The sequence below is a fragment of the Lontra canadensis genome, unplaced genomic scaffold (assembly GCF_010015895.1).
Source record: "Lontra canadensis isolate GAN:19392208 unplaced genomic scaffold, GSC_riverotter_1.0 scaffold8, whole genome shotgun sequence".
Lineage (NCBI taxonomy): Eukaryota > Metazoa > Chordata > Mammalia > Carnivora > Mustelidae > Lontra > Lontra canadensis.
Window position 1 is genome coordinate 3,144,978 of NW_022631002.1, and position 18,291 is coordinate 3,163,268.

The 18,291-nt window shown below is 52.0% G+C and overlaps 1 protein-coding gene across 1 annotated transcript; it reads left to right on the forward strand.

The window, feature by feature from the left end:
* Nucleotides 1–60: 60 nt before the first annotated feature.
* Nucleotides 61–18,171, forward strand: EMC8 (ER membrane protein complex subunit 8). The gene is made up of 5 exons (XM_032853816.1): nt 61–438; nt 7,792–7,868; nt 16,317–16,386; nt 17,054–17,148; nt 17,632–18,171. Exons 1-5 carry the CDS (start codon nt 208–210, stop codon nt 17,789–17,791), a joined length of 633 nt encoding a protein of 210 aa, XP_032709707.1. The 5' UTR covers nt 61–207; the 3' UTR covers nt 17,792–18,171.
* The last annotated feature ends 120 nt before the right edge of the window (nt 18,172–18,291 follow it).

Genomic DNA, 18,291 nt, shown 5'->3' on the forward strand with positions numbered 1-18,291 from the left:
CGGAGGGTGAGGCGGGCGCGTCGGCTTCTCCCCCGCGGGAGTCGGTGTGTGAGGAGCCGGGCCGGGCCTGTGTGTGCTTCCGCCGGCCGCGGGGCCGCGCCGGGCAGCCGCCGCCTCGTCCCGCTTCTCCGCTGAGGCGCCGCGCGGCCGGGCAGGGATCCAGGCCTCCGCCGGCTCCGGGGCCTCCGGGGCCCGGCCGGGCTCAGCATGCCCGGGGTGAAGCTGACCACCCAGGCTTACTGCAAGATGGTGCTGCACGGCGCCAAGTACCCGCACTGCGCCGTCAACGGACTGCTGGTGGCCGAGAAGCAGAAGCCGCGCAAGGAGCACCTGCCGCTGAGCGGCCCGGGCGCCCACCACACCCTCTTCGTGGACTGTATCCCCCTCTTCCACGGCACCTTGGCCCTCGCCCCCATGCTGGAGGTGGCCCTTACCCTGGTAAGCGCGGGGCGGGCGGCCTCCCCTCCGTCCGGGATCTGCGGCTGAAGAGCGCGGCTTCCGGGCGGCGCCCGCGGGACGCGCCCCTCCTGCGGTCGCGGTGGCGAGGGTCGGGGTGCGGCGCGGGCGTGCGGGGAGCGCTCGGCGCGGGGCCGCTGGTGGAGCAGGAGCCGTGGCGGTGCTCTTTGGGGAGCGTCAGGGGGCGGGTCGTGGTCACTTCTTCGAGCCCGTGGCCTTCTTAGAAACAAGCCGCCGCCAACGGGGGCCGCGGCCCCGCAGCGTTGCGGTCGGGACGTAGACGCTGGAGCTTGCTTCCCGCGCTCCGCCCCGGAACACGTGCCTTGTCTGCCGCGGGTGTGGATGCCCTGGTTCTGGGGACCTCAGTACACCGCACCCCCAGACGCGAGACACGTCCTTAGACGAGGGTAGCCTTGGTGGGGCGGGCGCTCGTCCTCCGCGCACGGAGAATGTCCCGGTCCCCGCTGGTGCCTTAGCCACGCTGCGCCCTTGGGTTAAGTTTGCTTGCTTTAAGCTAGCTCTGCCCCCAGCGCGGAGCTTGAACTCGGCACCTCGGGATCGGGAGCCGGGCGCCCCCTGGAAGGCACCCGGGGTTTCAAACGCCAGAGGCTCTCTGTGACATTAGAAAGACCTTTTTGGCTAGCGCTCTGGGGTGTCTGCTCCCAGGACGGCCTTACTGCGGTGCGGAGGGGGAGCTCGAGCGTGCGGATCGGCCGGCTGGTAGCGGGGTTGTAGGCAGTGGCTCCTGGGTGGGGGCTGATGAGCGGCGGAGGAACCACCACTTGCGAGTTCCCCCCAGTTGTTAAACCCTCCGGTGTTAAAACCTCCGGTAACCTCAGAGCTGCCTCAGTACCTGAGTTGATACTGTTTACTTTTCGCTTAAAGGTAAGCTACGACCCTAAAAAAAGTTAGTTCATAGAAAAAGTAGTAAGTTTGAGGTGTAGGCAGAGCTCCTTTGTCTGTGCGAAATGAACCGGTTTCATGATTAACCGAGTTATGACACCCATGGAAGCGGGAAGTACCCCGGGGGCCAACGGTCCGCCCCGAGGTTACCCGGCACGTCTTTGAGTGCCTGTTAAACAGAGCCCTGGTGTGAATTTCCTCATAGAATCTCCGGAGAGGACATGGGTAAGACGTAGGTGTTGAGGAAGTTGGTCATTTTAGCCCTTGAAGAGACGCGCTGTCAGTACCAGATCTCGGCTGAGGCCTGCGTGGGCACAACGCACGTCTTTTCATCCAGCTGCCTCCATCACTCCGTTCTCGGGCTGCGCAGGGGGCTTGGACGTGTGAGGCACGGTCATTTGCAGGGAGCTGGATTTTCCAGGAGCGTGAATGCGGGATTGTTCCGTTTTCCAGCCGCGTGCCAGGCCTGTGCTGGGCTGTGGGTCACAAAACCTGCCAAGCACGCGAGCTCGCAGGAAGCAGGGTACATACCAAGAATAAGTGGTGCGTGGGTTCAGGCAGAAAGTGGTGAGAGGTCCCCGGCTAACCCGGGAAGGCGGGCTAGGCTGCCTGGAGAAATGGACATGCAAGGAGTGACACGGTGGGCCAGCCGTGGTAATGGCAGGGGCGGGGAGGGGGGTGCGGGGAGGGGGACGTGAAGAGAGAGCATTCAAGGCGCAGGGACCAGTGTGTGCAAAGACCAGAGAAAGTGGGGTGGGAGGGGCGCTGCGGTGTAAAGGGACCAGGGGCAGAGAGGGGTGAGCAGCAGACGGAGTCCATCGCACAGCAGCTTACAGATCACGCGGAGAAGCTGGGGCGCCATCGTGAGGACAGGGAAGCCACTGGAGGAGAGCGGCACAGCTGGATTGGCGTCCCGCAGTGGTGGCCGCCGCAAGGAGACAGAGTGCGTAGGAGACCAGAGGCAGAGGCTGCCCACACTGAGTGCAGTGTGCGTGCAGACGGGACAAATGCGAGAGACCAGGAGGGAGAATCCACAGGACTCGGCGACTAGTCACGTGTGAACAAAGCGCGACGGAGACAAGGGAGACACCTTGGTGTCTGGAAGACAGTGGTGCCGTTTAGTGAGGGAAGGTGAAGATGATCCAGTGTTGAACGTTGAAAATGGGTCTGGAGTTTAGAAGGTGAGGGGTTGGAGACGTAGACTGAGAACCGGTAGCTTCTCGGTGACCGTTGAAGCCGGGAGAGCAGGTGTACAGGGCAGCGCGTGAAATGAGGGGGAGCTGTGTGCAGAAACATGGGAGCGGTCGCTTCTGCGGGGTGGACGGAAGAAGAGTTGGCCCGCTGGCCCAGGAGTAGCCAGAGGGGCGAGGTGTATTGCTTCAAATCCATTTAAAATCCTATCAGAAGTAGCTAAGCATCTTAGAGACAAACTTGAGCCTCACGTGGGATCGTCAAAGTATTACTAGTGCTTTTCATTCTTAAGCAGCCTTCACGGGGTGAGAGCGTATGTTACTGTTAGAAGACGTAAACCCAGCCCTGGAGGGAAGTAGACGGACAAACTATAGGCAACTGCCTTGGAGTCGCTTTATGTGAATTTTCCCCGAGGAGCAGAGCTGCCTCCCAAACCACTTACCCAGGGAGGGAAGATGCCCAGAGGAGGCCGCGACTCTTGAAATAGCCGCTACCATCAGGCTGTCAGGAGGGAGAGGGGCACCGCATGAGGCCCTGTTTCGGCCTTGCTCCCGTGTCCCTCCACTCCGCCCTGACCCCCAGCTTGCAGCACTTCCCCCAGACATGCCCATCAGTGTTCAAGGCTCCCGTCCGGCAAAGTTAAGTCTAAACTAGATTCTCTGCAACAGCTTTTGTTTTTGTTTTTGTTTTAAGTGAAGCCCAACTCAGGGCTTGAACTCACAACCCTGAGACCAAGACCTGAGCTGAGATGAAGGGTCAGACACGTAACCGACTGAGCCACCCAGGCGCGCCCTCTGAAAAGTTTCTACTGGGCGAAGGTGTTTAGGTTTGTGCCGTTAGCGTGCGACTTAGCAGCGCCATAACCTGACGGCAGTGAAGAATCTCGCGTGCGGAGCCGCACTTTATCAGTGTCAGCTGCGGCACTTGGGGTTGTACTAAGGTTCTAAACCCATGAAACTATACAAGTGAGGCTTTATTCTCATGGCTTTTTTCTATTCAGGGAGTTTCATATTGTAGTTATTTTTAGTAAGTGGGAAAGACTCACCTGATACGCAGTCCATCAAAGGGCAGCATTAGATTCCTTTGAAAAGCTTTTCATTATAATTTTCCACTTAAAATCCTTGCATTTCTGAGTGCTTTTCGTTTCATTTTAAGTACTTATGCCTGTTATTTATCCTTATAACCCTTTGACGTAGGTAGTGATGGAATTATTTCTAATAGCAAAAATCCATAAAATGTTAGCAGGAAAATTAGCAGAGATCTGCTGTTTCTGTAATCCCTTTTTGTCCTTTTCCCTCGTTGATTTCCTAGTTCTGTGGAGCCGCTTCTGATTACATTCTTCTGAGATGACTTTCTTATTTGCCATTTGGCCTGATCACCTTGATTTCGGCCCAGAATTCTTTCTGCTGCCTCCTTGTGTGCCTTCTCTGTGCTCATTTGCATGGGCTACTGTCCTCTAGCTCTTCCCTAGCCGGGTTTTCTCTCCAGAACATTGACATTGACATGCTAGCCAGGGAGAGGGAGACGGCTGCTCGGGTCCTCTTTTCCGTTCTTCCCTCTGACTTCACCCTCTCCCCGTTGTCTTCAGAGCTCTTTCATGGCTTCAGCTCCTTCCCGGGCCATAGAAAAACCAGTCTCCCACTTGAGAAGGAGCTTTTCTTCTCAGTGAATCTAGCCAGCCCTCTCCTTAGGCTCCCAAAACCTGCTTTTTTGCTGCAGACAGCGAGGCTCACAGTTACCCTCAGCTTTTAAGTGGCAAGTGTGGGAGTGACTCCCTCCTCCGAGTGGCTCTTATCAGTTCTCTCTTACCTGCTTTGTGGCGATGGCATAGTCGTATGAGGTAGGTAATAGTACTCTGCAATTACAGTGTCACACGTGCAAATGCAGGCAAGTTTGCAGAGAGGAGCTGCTTTCTTTGTGCAGAGCTGAACTGGGAATGAACGAGTAGGGCCCAGTGCCTTTCGTAGTTCTCCTGTGTACCCGAGATGAAACAAGCCAGAAAGGCATTGGGCAGAGGGTGGCAGGCTTATGCACGGTAGAAGTGTCCTTCTTCCCCTCTGGAAGGTGAAAGAAACTACAAAGCAAATGTGAAGTTAGTCCCTGTAGCAGTCAGTTGTAGTGAGTTGACATCAGGTTTCAGGGTGCTGTCCTGAACTGTGGTCTTCGTCTGGATCGTTCACAGGATGTGTGGCAGGAGAGCAGGGAAAATGGAAAATGGATTCACAGAGAACAGAGGGACAGCTGCTCAGTTCCTTTGCCGTGACCTGTCCCGCTTGGGCATGAACTGGCTTGACTGAGCAAGCTGCCCCCCAAATCCACTAAAGCTTTTCATTAATGAGCCATTTGGGCGTTCTGCAGGATTCTGGAGCCCCTCAAGCCCTGCCCACCCCATCCTTGCCTCCCCCCGCTCACTCTGGTCGCCGTCCGGCCACCGACTTGTACCACACTCCAGGTCACTCTCACCCAATAAGGTCTGGCTTCGTTTCTGAAACCGCCAAAGAAAATGCTTCCATCTAATTAAAAACTTGTTCACGCAACCTCTCTGCAGGCTCTGGTACCTGATGGGAGCCCTTAGTTCTACATGCACCCTTTGGTGTTTTCCATTTTTCATTCGTGTGTCTGGACAGCTGTGGACAGGCCGTACATGCCCATCATAAGCATCTTTCAGGGGCACCTGGGTGCCTCAGTCATTGAGCCTCTGACTCTCAGTTTCGGCCCAGGTCATGATCTCATGGGTTAGGGGATCAAGCCCCACAGTTCCACACTCAGCGGGGAGTCTGCCTGGGGAGTCTCTCCCTCTGCCCCTCCCACTGCTCATGCGCGCTTGCTCACTGTCTCTCAAATAAATAAGTCCTTAAAAAAAAACAAAACTAAAATAAGCACCTTTACAGTTAACTTGGTTGTCCTTGTTTGAATCATTCAAAAGTTTTAAAACCAAGCCAGAGCGTTTATGACCTGGTTTGCTTTTGGGGCAGTCTCTTCAGAGAGTTCTGGAAGTTCAAGGTCATGACGCCATTTTTCTGCTGGAATTGGTTAGGTCCTTATGCTTGTCCCAAGAATCACCTTCACATCACGTATTTTGTGTGCTCCCTGAGGACAGATGCAGGGTGGTACCGTGTGCCTCTGCTGGGGGACAAGTCCCTACTGTACCTCCCTCCCAGGAAGGGATCTAGGAGCAGCTTGGAGTGCTCACTAAAGATAGCTCCTGGAGTGGTCAGGACGGCAGCAGCAGCAGCGAGTAGTCCGCAGAGTAAATGTAGCTGCAGTCAGCCAGAAGTGGTCCCCCCAACATGTCTGCATCCTAATGCTCGGAACCTGTGACTCTGCGACCTCTCTTGGCAAAGGGACTTTGCAGATGAGATTAAAATAAGGACCCTGAGGCAGGGAGATGAACCTGGATTATATGATGGGCCCCTTCCTTCTTAGAAGGAAGCAGGAAAGGCAGGATCAGAGAAAGGAGATGTGACTAGGAAGCAGAGGTCAGAGTGATGCGGCCACCAGTCAAGGAATGTGGGTGACCTCTAGAGGGTGGACGAGACAAGGAGTGGATTCTCCCCTAGAGCTTCTAGAAGGAATCAGTCCTCCTGACTCGTTTATTTATTTATTTATTTTAAAGATTTTGTTTATTTGAGAGAGGGAGAGAGCACAAAGGAAAAAGCAGACTCCCTGCTGAGCAGAGAGCCCCATGCTGGGCTTGATCCCAGCACCCTGAGATCAGGAACTGAACTGAAGGCAGACACGCTTAACGGACTGAGCCACCCAGATGCCCTTATGCTGACCCATTTTAGACTTCTCTTTAGTTCTGACTCTGGATAAAGGTACAGGCCTCACCAGAGAGCCAGGAGAGGGATGCCCAAGTGGTCAGCGAGGACACACTCAAGAGGCTGGTCTTTGAGTAGAAGCAAAGGCTGAGAGGGCTACACTGAAGGGGAGGCCGATCTTTGGGGTTTGAGGTCAGGGAATGCGGCAGATGCCAAATTTTAGAGCCAGGCTATGCCCATTGGTGCTGCAAAGAGACAGGTTTAGAGGAAAAGGAAAGAAATTGCCACGGTAAGCAGCAAGAGAAAGTTTCTGGAACCCATTCCTTTAAGAGGTGATAGAAGCAAAATGCAAGTGATTTGGAAGTAATTGGTAACAAAGTTACAGTGAAAGAGCCATTGTAAATATTTTGGAGACATAGCCCTAATCTTTTGGGTGGGTGACCAAAACATGTAATTGGTTCAGTGAGCCTTGGTTTTGACCCAATATGGTAATTGGTGAGCTCGTAGGAGGCCAGAATTATTATTCTGATCCTTGTGTGAGCCAGGGAACCTTGGACTATAACCCTCTTGTGAAGTCTGCTTTTAGTCATAGGGAACACTTTGCCTGAGCCCCAAACTAGAATCGGAGAAAAAAAGTAATACAGCCATGTTTTTTGAAAAAGAAGAGTATTTTTAACTAGTTAATTTGCTCTGAAAAACGAGGATCAATTTTATTTTCTCTTCTGCAGACTGAGAATGAGAATAGAATTTATCGCAGTATATTATTAAAATTCCATTATGGCAAAAACAGGATGACATTTTGTTGTTTTTAATAATGGCATTAGACCTGCGGGAAGTTAAATCTGATGCGGGAAGAGTGGCATTATAAAACAGACAAATGCTTTGACAGGGAGCTGAGTGGAAGAGAGTGTGTTTGTGCATGCCTGTGTACACACCCATGTACCCGCTTACCCCATACACTAACATGAAGTGTTTCTGTGGTTTGTTGCTAGGAACACAGAAATTTAAATACAACATAAAAAGACTTGGTTTCAAGAGACCAAGGTCCCCATTCTGGTTCTGCTCCGTGGCTATGCAAACTTAGGACACCTCTAGCTTTAGTTTGCTTATCTGTGGAGGCTTGACCCCAAGAGCACAAGGGCTGCTCAAGCCCCAGAATGCCTCCATTCTTTCTGTCTTAAGAGCAGGTGGGTAAAGATGGCCCCACCTCCCCCACGGTGCCACACCTGCACAGTGTGTGTGGGCACCGCATCCCCCCAGTGAGGGTGAGGCCACACTCTCCTGTTTTCTGTGGCCTCCCACAGACCATAGACAAGCTGGTGTGACCTTTCTCCTGGGAAAGAGGACTCAGAGATTATACTGTCTCTTGTCCCAGCATTGGGGTTATGGGGGTAGGGCCAAGGTCTCCCGTGTTTATTAAGAGGTGACATTTAAGGGAACGTCACTCATCTTTTCCTCCCGATTTCTGTTTCTCTTTCAGATTGATTCATGGTGCAAAGATAATAGCTACGTGATTGCCGGTTATTATCAAGCTAACGAACGAGTCAAGGATGCCAGGTATGTCCGTGCAAAAACCCTGTGGTCTGAGAGAATGATCGTGGGACAGATAGTCTCTGATGTGCCTTTTGACCTTCTGTAGGCTCTGTGAGAACAAAACCCCTCCTCGTGTTCTGTGCTTGTTTCTAGTATTTGAGAGGAACTGTGATGTGGATAATTCCAAATAACAGAAATCCTAACAGTTACATTAATTTGGGATTGTGTTTGTATCTTCTTTATTTTGCTTGGAGGGAGTTCATGCAATGAAAGCAACAGTCAGGGGCCTCTGATTTCTGTCCCAGCTAGGAATGGTGTAGGGCAGAACATTAGGAAAGAATACTGCTCCCTTTGGGACAAATAAAAACTTCTGGATTTGGGACGCCTGGGTGGCTCAGTTGGTTAAGCGGCTGCCTTCGGCTCAGGTCATGATCCCAAAGTCCTGGGATCGAGTCCCACATCGGGCTGCTTGCTCAGCAGGGAGCCTGCTTCTCGCTCTGCCTCTGCCTGCCACTCTATCTGCCTGTGCTCACTCTCATGCTCTCTCTCTCTCTCTGACAAAAAAATAAATAAAATCTTTAAAAAAAAAAAAAAAAAACTTCTGGATTTGGTGCTCTTGGGGTCTGATACTGTGAGGAAGATGTTAATGGGGGCAGCTTCCTTCACGTGGTTCTCACTGAGCAAGGCTGAGGACTTGGTGTGCTTCTGCCTTAGTCTCTGTCTCACCGGAAAAACCGATGCCACACTGGAGTTCGGATGATTTGGGAAGGGCTCCTCATTGCTTGTAACCTAAGGTCTGGCCATATGAGCACACGGAGGGTAGTGGTGTGACAGAAGGCGGTACCATCCCCGGGCCCGAAGGGACAGGGAAGGAGGAGTGTGGCAAAGAAGTCCACATCAAAGGAAGCAGTGCCTCTTGGTTTAGGGCCATAGCCTGCAGCCAGCCTGCTGTGTATGACCTGTTAGGGAAAGCCCCAGAAGAGTCACTACCCTGACCTCCCTGGGATTTCCGCCAGCCGGAAGCCAGGAGCAGATAGGAGGTCCCCCGCATGGCGCTCTCCTGCTCTCCTCACGTTGTTAGATAGCGCCGGCTGACTCCCGAGTCCGGGCGTCCAGGGGCTGCAGTGGAGGGTCCCAGACCAAAGCCCCACCTGGAGTTCTGCGCAGCTGCTTAGTGCGGGCGAGAGGGCGGACTCGGTAGTGTGTTTGGAAATACACGGTGAGCTGGTGCCTAAGTGCTGGTAAGGATGAGGCGCTGGTGCCCGGGGCAGAACTCGGAGGGAGGCAGGATAGCCAGCGAGGTGCTGGGCTCTACATGGCCCCGTTAAAGCCCCTGCTTGGACGACCACACATGGGGCCTCTGTGGTCGCGGGACCCACCGCTCCCACTAGGACCCCTTCTCCGTTTGCTGCCATCCGCCTCCCATGCATGGACGACTCCATCTCTGACCCGGAGCCTATGCCCAGGGCCCTTGTCGGTGCTGGTCTTTGCTACAGGGAAGACTGACCCCAGGCCAGGCTCTGCTGGGCAAAAGCTAAACACCGTTGGCCTTTGCCCTCAGGTTGCTGGAGGGACCATGAAAGATGCTGCCGGCCCAGCACTCTGCCACCACGCAGGGCCACGTGCCCTGAGGCGGGTGCAGAGGCTGTGACAGCAAGCGCAATGAGGAGGGAGTCCTCCCCTGGGACCACCAGAGAAGCCCTCGGGGAGGGCTGTCGTCTGAATGCCCAGGAGAGTCTTGTCAGGTGCCCGTGTGAGGAGCAGGAGGGAAGAGCGTCCGGAGAGGGGCCGCGTGCCGTGGACTCCGGGTGGACGTAGGAGCATCACTTCGTAAGCAGTGGGGAGCTGTCCTTGGAAGGAGGGTTCCCTGAACCGAGCGGTTCTTAGCCGCTCTTGCAGAAAGACGAGGAGACCAGGCAGGAGGTAATGGCACCAGTTTGTCAAGTGTGATGCCTCCCTTTCCGCCCACTTCTCCCCAAGTCCCCACCTCACATGGTTGCCCCAGATGTATGTGCATGGCTCTCACCTGGGTGCCTCATTTTGGCTCACGCTCCTCCCATCTTCCTGCCTCTGTTCAGACCTCATTCTAGCCCAGCCCAGAATTCTCCCACCCAGACAGCATTTTCGTGCTGCTCGGAACTTCTAGTCTTTTCTGGTACCGTCAGCTGCTCTGCTCAGGAGCTTTTGCATTCCCCCATCACTTTGTTTATCTACCTACTAACAGCCCATTACCAGGTCTGTAGGGGGATTAAACATGAGCCGGGGGACAAGAGTGCCCGATCACCCTAGAGTCCCTTCTGGTGAGTCCCTGCTGGATATAGGGGTTCAGTCCTCAGGACGTGTGGGCCGTTGCTGTGTTAGGATTTACTGGCGCTGTCCTGTCTAACCCTCCCAAGGACACTCAGGTGAAGAAAGTAGCCGGAGATGGTCACTGCACAAAGGCCACACAGCTCGGAAGCTCAGGAGCTGAAATTATACGAATTTCCTCCACTAGTACTATTTGCCTCTGCCTAGAAAACCCTCACTTCTCTCTTCAACCAGACTTGGCTAAAAATTTCCTCTTTTTTTAGAAATATCAGTTGATTGGGACGCCTGGGTGTCTCAGTCGGTTAAGTGTCTGCTTTCAGCTCAGGCCATGATCCCAGAGTTCTGGAATCAAGCCTCGCATTGGGCTCCCTGCTCAGCAGGGAACCTGCTTCTCCCTCTCCCCGCTACTCCCCCTGCTTGTATGTGTGTGCACGCGCTCTGTCAAATAAATAAAATCTTTAAATATATATACATCTATATTTATAAGTGAGACCTATATATAGATAGATAGATCAGCTGATTAACAGTGTCTCATAGCATGAGCCTTAAAACCAGCTAGACTTGGATTCAAATCATAGGTGACTTACTAGTTTACCTCTTGGGCCTCAGTGGTCCTATCTGTGAAATGGTAGTAAAAGCCCATGCCTCAGAAATTGGTCTTGAGGACAAAGTGAAGCAACATAAACCATGTTTAGCTTCGTGCTTGGTTCAAAGTCCAGGCTGGTACTATTACTAGTCCTGTGTATACTTTTTTCAAAAAAGGATCATTCAAACAAACTGTTGGGACTACACCAAAATAAAAAGCTTTTGCCTGGCAAAGGGAACCATCATCAGAACAAAAAGGCAGGCTAGTAAGTGGGAGAAGATGTATGGAAATGATATATCCCATAAGGGGTCAGTATCCAAAATATATAAACGACTTAAACAACTCAACACACAAACAAACAAACAAAAATGGACAGAGGATCTGAATAGATGTTTTTCCGAAGAAGACATGCAGCTAGCACAAGAGACTCGAGACAGGATGGTCAGCACCACTGATCATCAGGGAAGTACCTATCAAAACCACAATGAGATGTCACCTCCCACCCGTCAGAATGGCTAGGGTCAAATGCACAAGAAATACCAAGCGTGGGTGAAGACGTGGAGAAAAATCCTCTGCACTGATGGTAGGAATGAAGCCTCTGTGGGAAACAGTGCGGAGGGTCCCAAAAAGTTAAAAATAGAAATACCCTATGATCCGCTAATTCCACTAATAGATAATTAACCAAAGAAGATAAGAATGAAAACACTAATTAGGAAAAATAGATACACCACGGTGTTTGTCATAGCACTGTTTATAACAGCCAAGGCATGGAAGCAGCTCCTGTGTCCCTCTGTAGATGAATGGACCTGGAAGACACAGCGTGTGTTTACGTAGACTAGGACTCAGCCGTGAAACAGTAGGAGATCTGGCTGTCGTTTTCCAAAACACGGATGGACCTACAGGGCATTAAGCTAAGTGAAATAAGTCAGACAAGAGAAAGACAATACCGTGTGATTTCCCTTACATGTGGGATCTAAGAAACAGAACAGTTCTTGGAGTGCCTGGCCGGCTCAGTCGGTGGAATGCACAGTTGTGAGTTCGGGCCCCATGTTGAGTGTAGAGATTACTTAAAAATAAAAACCTTTGAGGGGCGCCTGCGTGGCTCAGTGGGTTAAGCCTCTGCCTTCGGCTCAGGTCATGATCCCAGGGTCCTGGGATTGAGCCCCACATCGGGCTCTCTGCTCGGTGGGGAGCCTGCTTCCCTCTCTCCTTCTGCCTGCCTGTCTGCCTGCTTGTGATCTCCATCTGTCAAATAAATAAGTAAATAAAATCTTTTTTAAAAAATAAAAAATAAATAAAAATCTTTGAAATAGACATGAGAAATTCATTAAATTAAAAAGACTCTTAACTGCACAGAACAACCTAGTGGTCGCCAGAGGGGAGGTGAGTGGGGGACGGGGGAAAATAGGTGAAGGGGATTAAGAGGTACAAACTTCTGCTACAGATGAGTCACAGAGATGAAAAGTACAGCATAAGAAACGTAGTTTTTTTAAAAAAAGGTCAGTGAGCTTTTTATGTTATAAAAAGAAATGTAAGGTGCTTGTAACAGTTTCACTTGCTTACTAAACTCTAGGTCATTGTGTCGAGTTTTATTGTAGCACTTCCTAATTGCGGGGTTTGCTTTGTGATTTGCATATCATGTGGGTAGATGTCAGTACCAGGCACAGCACCCTGGTCTGAAGTTAGATGCTCAGTAAAAAGCTTTTCGGTCAGGATTGGTCAAGCAAATGCCTAGCTTCGTGCTAGTTGGGAGGGGGAAATGGACAAAGCAGTCTCTGCCTCCAGGTGCCCTCAGTTTTATTCGACCGCTGAGGCTTCACAGGAGCAGAGTTGATACAGCCTAGTAAGCAAAGTAGTGACCTTACTGTCATAACGTGACAGTCCTACGTTAGGAATGCAGTTAGGATTGGGAGAGGTCAGTATTTGAGACAAAGTGCTTTAATACCAAAAAATGTAGACAAAATTGGCAGTTCTTTCAAATACTTTTTCAGTTTATTAACTATAATCTTATAAACTCTTTTCAAAAGAGTACATTTCAGGGGTGCCTGGGTGGCTTAGTTGGTTAAGTGTCTGCCTTCAGTTCAGTCATGATCCTAGGGTCCTGGGATAGACCCCCAGTCAGGCTCCCTGCTCCGCGGGAAGCCTGCTTCTCCCTCTCCCACTCCCCCTGCCTTTGTTTCCTCTCTTACTTTGTCTCTCTCTGTCAAATAAATAAATAAAATCTTTAAAAAGGAAAAAAGAAAAAAAGAATTCATTTTGGAGGTACCTGGGTGGCTCAGTCAGTTGAGCATCTATCTTCAGCTCAGGTCATGATCCCAGGGTCCTGGGATAGAGCCCCACATTGGGCTCCCTGCTCAGCTCCCTCTCCTTCTGTCCCTCCCCACACCTGCTCGTGTTCTCTCTTTCTCTCAAATAAATAAAATCTTTTTTAAAAATCTTAAATTTGAGCTCTTGGGCATCTAAATTGGTAGTTCTTGTTTTTGATGAATGTTTCTTGACACCTTTCATGATAAAAGTCACTGGCTACCATAATCATCATAAGTGTTAGGATGATAGTTTTGTAAGTTTCTTTATGGCAGATGCTTTATGCAAATGCTGACTTCTTTTCCCTTTGCACCTGAGGTGTGAACGAGCCAGGGACAGGAGTGTATGTTGTCCACATTTTGTGGAAGAATAGGTGGGCTCCAGTCCTGATTGTTGCCTTTGCCGTCTGAGCCGCGGGAACTATGCGCCTCCCGGCTCCTGGGAAACACAGTGTAGCTCTGCTGTCTCTTGCACACCTTTCCATGGTGGCCTGGGGGACAGGAACCCCTGGGGCCCTTTCTCTTTGAAGCTGCTTTGTTGTTTCATTTTTCCTAATCCTGTAGACTTACAGTCAGCACATCACTACAGATTCTCAATTTTGAACATGAAAATAGAATACTTAGATAAAATAATTCTTTTTCATAAAACACTATTAATCTGCCTTTTTTTTTTCCAGCTCAGTCACTGCATAATTGTATAGTGTGTTTCCTTAAGTAAACCCACAATTATCAATGTGTTTTTATAGCCGTTAAAATATACTTGGCTCAGTCCTTGCTTCAAAAAGCAGAGGCTCTCATTGTGCTGGGAAGATAAGATGCACGAAAAGTCAACTGTGTGCGGAGGAGTAGGTGTTAAAGCACTTTAGAAATAAACCGGGTTTAGAGACAGGACAAACGGGCCCCCTTGGGGGCAGTGTGGCAAGAGCTCCCACAGAGGACAGTGTTTTCTGGGCATGAAAGATGGGAAGCGATGCAGTCAGCAGAGACCGATGTGGGAGGGCATCCCGGCAGGGAACAGTGGCAGTGAGGGGAGGGGCGTGTGGGGGAGACCGTCTGTAGACCGCTCCCCCGAAATTAAAGACGCACAAGACTGCGTCTGTGAGCAGGAGCGGCGGCTAGGTCCGTAGGGAGACAGGCCTGGCTCTCCCAGGCTGAAGACATTACAAGCAGTGGAGGCCGGCAGGGAACAGGATAGAAGCTTCATTTCAGGAAAATTGATCTAAAGAGAGTTTTCAGGATACATGAACTAAGAAGAGCCCAGAAATTGAGACCGGTTAGGAAGCAATTTTGGAAACCCAGGTACGGAGCAAACACCTGAACACAGCAGATGGCAGGGCGACCCGAGGAGGCTGAGGCAAGGAGCGGGTCTGCAGCCCCGCCGGTGTACGGCCCTGGAGAGGGGCCAAAGACGAGTAGCAGATCCCAGAACCTAGAGCAGGCTGGCGGCCTGGCCGCAGGGGGCTCTAGCTGGGTGACCAGGGAGGGTGGGGGTGCTGGGCAGGCCTCCAGGGTACTGCCCCTCGAAGGTAAGGGGCAGGCGCCAGATTGCACAGTGCGGTGACCAAGTGGCGCCAAGGGACCAGACTGTCAGTTTATTAAAGTATATCAATAAAATATATTAATAATATTAATATATTAAAGTTTAATCAGGAACATGGTTGAGGGGCGCCTGGGTGGCTCAGTGGGTTAAAGCCTCTGCCTTCGGCTCAGGTCATGATCCCAGAGTCCTGGGATCAAGCCCCACATCGGGCTCTCTGCTCGGCAGGGAGCCTGCTTCCTCCTCTCTCTCTGCCTGCTTCTCTGTCTACTTGTGATCTGTCAAATAAATAGATAAAATCTTTAAAAAAAAAAAATGGTTGAAAGGAGAGAGATTGGACAGGGGCTAGAGGGAACCAGTTAAATAATGTTTTTCCTAAAAAGAGAAAGACTGGCTCAAAATTTAGCACCAGAGCAGGGGCCACTGGGAGGAGAGAACATAAAGGAGGCCCCCAAGGCGGAGGTGTGCATGCAGGGGCCTGTGGATGCCAGGAGACCTCTGCCTGAGATGGATTGAAAAATAGCCGGTGGGAGGGGGGCGCCTGGGGGGCTCAGCCTTCGGCTCAGGTTATGATCCTGGGGTCCTGGGATCGAGTTCCGCATTGGGCTCCCTGCTCCGCACAAAGCGTGCTTCTCCCTCTCCCACTTCCCTGCTCGTATTCCTTTCTCTCTCTCTCTCTCTCTCTCTCTGTCAAGTAAATAAATAAAATCTTAGAAGAAAAATGGCTGGGGCGTGGGGTAGCACAGGGATGGTGTGCGAGCCTGTCTGGTTCACCTTAATGGACTTAAGGTAGCAAATCATTTATCGAGGTTGGGGTGGGCCAGAGCCCGTGGTGGAGGGCTGGTGAGCGTGGAGAAGATTTGGAATGGCCTAGGAATTTTCAAAATTAAAAGTCAGATGGCTCGATTGCCAACGGTTAAGAGGTGGACAGAGTCCCTTCGCCAAGTGTGCGATGGCACAGGTGGTCCAAGAGGTGTCTAGCCTGGAGCTCAGAGTGGGAGCATGCAGCGGGGAGCTGCGGCCTTGAGGGGTGCTCTCCGTGGGGTGCAGGAGGCTTTCTGTTTAGAAGGTGCCTCTGCTGGGGGCACCTGAGGGGCTCAGTCGTTAAGCATCTGCCTTCGGCTCAAGTCATGGTCCCAGGGTCCTAGGATGGAGCCCTGCATCGGACTCCCTGCTTGGTGGGGGGCCTGCTTCTCCCTCTCCTATTCCCCCTGCTGTGTTCCCTCTTTCGCTGTGTCTCTCTCTGTCAAATATAAATAAATAAATAAATAAATAAATAAATAAATAAATAAATATTTTTTTAGAAAAGAGGCCTCAGGGCGCCTGGGTGGGTTAAAGCCTCTGCCTTAGGCTGAGGTCATGATCTCAGGGTCCTGGGATCGAGCCCCCCAGCAGGCTCTCTGCTCAGCGGGGAGCCTGCTTCCTCCTCTCTCTCTGCCTGCCTCTCTGCCTACTTGTGATCTCTGTCTGTTAAATAAATAAATAAAATCTTTTTTAAAATTTTAAAAAATAAAGGAATAAAGATGCCTCTTCCAGAACACACTGACGTGCTTTGCACCATGCTTCCCGTCGCCCTTACGGCGTTCCCTTTCCTTGGCACAAGGTCACCTCTGACGGTCATGAGCGCACAGGTGAGGGGTGCCGCCCTTAGTGGAGGTGCCTGTGAGCCCCGCCTTGGGGAGATAGTGCAAGGCGGCCGAAGCTGGCTCGCAGTCCACTCACTGCCGCGTCTTTTGCAGTCCAAACCAGGTCGCAGAAAAGGTGGCCTCCAGAATCGCCGAGGGCTTCAGCGATACGGCTCTCATCATGGTGAGTCCCTCTTGGGTGCGGTGGTCTCAGTTGCCAGGACGGCTGCTGAGTGTCTGTCCTCTCGCTAACATGGAGCTTGAGCCCATGAGCCGTCTTCTGTGCAGGCGCTCCGGCAGCCCAGTGCTGCCCTCTGTGGTCTCCTCCCCGCTGCAGAGCCGGGCTTGCTGAATCCCAGGCTCGCTCCATGTCTCCACGGCCGGCGGCGGGGCGGGCTCCTGCTCAGCGGCTCTCAAAGTGGGGTTCTGTGCCAGCCGCATCAGCGCGGCTTGGAAACTTGTCAGAAGTGCAGATGCTCGGGTCCCAGCTGGCTGCTTCAATAAGCTTCCAGATGATTCTGACTCACGCTCAAGCGCGAGGGCCACTGAATTAGCCGACCGCCCACAGGGAAGGAAGAAGTCAGGTAGACAGTAGCCGACATCAAAAGCCTTGTTAGACGGGCTCCGTTCAGACAGGATTCGAGCCGGGAGAGAAGTAGTACTCAGAAGCTCCGCTGTCGTGGAGACCCTGTAGCCCTGCGTGTGTGCTGCGTAGCGCACGGTTAGCCTCGGACCACACGCATCAGATTTGCAGTGTCTGCGCCGCGGGGGTGCGTGCGTCCCTGCAGAGCCGGGCCGGCCGCCGGCTCTTTGTTAACCATGTTCACGAGTGCGTCCTGTCTTGTGCACAGGTAGACAACACTAAGTTCACGATGGACTGCGTGGTGCCTACGATCCACGTGTACGAACACCACGAAAACAGATGGCGGTGCAGGGACCCACACTAGTGAGTGCCACCTTCTCGCGATGACCTGTGCGCGGCGTGGGGCTGGGGGGGTGCTGTTCCCGGGTCCCCGGAGCCCCCAGGAGGCTGGCCCTGGCCTTCTGCTTTTAAGTTGGCACATCCTCCGGGGTAGGGTACAAACTACAGAGATCCTGCATGCTCCCCGGCTCCTGAGAGAGCCTGAGTGTTACTCCCAGGGCTTCTGCTCCCCGCCCCGGGGCGCCACTCTCAGGCACTTGCTTTGGTCATTTATGATCACCACCGCCCTCCAGCATCTCCAGATTTTCCTCTGGAGGGGGTCTCTTTCGTGTCTTAACCGTGCTGCGTAGTCTGCATACACATCTGTGTGTTTGAAACCTGCGTGTTTGCTACCATTCGCATTGTTTTCCTTTATACCACCGTGTGTGCGGCCGGTTTTCTGTTTCCTCTGCTGGAAAGCCGCCTGTTTTTCACTGAGAGGCTGATCTCTCCTGTTTCACCTCGTAGTGATTACTGTGAAGACTGGCCAGAGGCCCAGAGGATCTCCGCGTCACTCCTGGACAGCCGGTCCTACGAAACTCTTGTGGATTTCGATAACCACCTGGACGACATTCGGAATGACTGGACAAACCCAGAGATCAATAAAGCTGTTCTGCATCTGTGCTAGGGAGGGGTTTGGTGACTGCTCTCTGCATTTCCACTACACTGAAGAAGAAAGCTATTTTTAAATGTACATAAGATCTCTCCTAGCCCGTGTGGAAAGCTGACAGTTTTCTGAGGTGGCACATGCCCTGACAGAGGGCAGACTGTCCATCAGCCGTCTTTTTAATGCAGAGTCTAGAAGAGGTGCAGACTGTCCCTTCTGACCGTCCCTGTGGAGTCCTTCCCACTTGTATGTTGCTCTGATCTCCAAATCAAAGCTGTTTCTGCTTGTCCAAGATTGTTCCTATTAAACAGTTTTAACTAACCTTTTACAATCTGGAGAGAATACTTTTTAAGGCTTATGAACTACATTTTAAAGAAAAAAAGGAAAAAGCCCAGATCTTATACTTGTGTGTGTGTTTGTGAGTTTTCATCCCATCGGGCTCATGTCGTCCGGTCCTGGGCCTGGGTGTGCACGGCTTGAACAGAGCCGCTCCGAGCCGGTTGGGCTCATGTAGCTGTCAC

What these genes read in the sequence shown, in the direction of transcription:
- EMC8 (XM_032853816.1), top strand. Translation starts at nt 208, where the DNA reads ATGCCCGGGGTGAAGCTGACCACCCAGGCTTACTGCAAGATGGTGCTG. An exon ending in TGGAGGTGGCCCTTACCCTG is followed by an intron (nt 439 to 7,791) that starts GTAAGCGCGGGG and finishes TTTCTCTTTCAG; the next exon opens with ATTGATTCATGGTGCAAAGA. An exon ending in GAACGAGTCAAGGATGCCAG is followed by an intron (nt 7,869 to 16,316) that starts GTATGTCCGTGC and finishes CGTCTTTTGCAG; the next exon opens with TCCAAACCAGGTCGCAGAAA.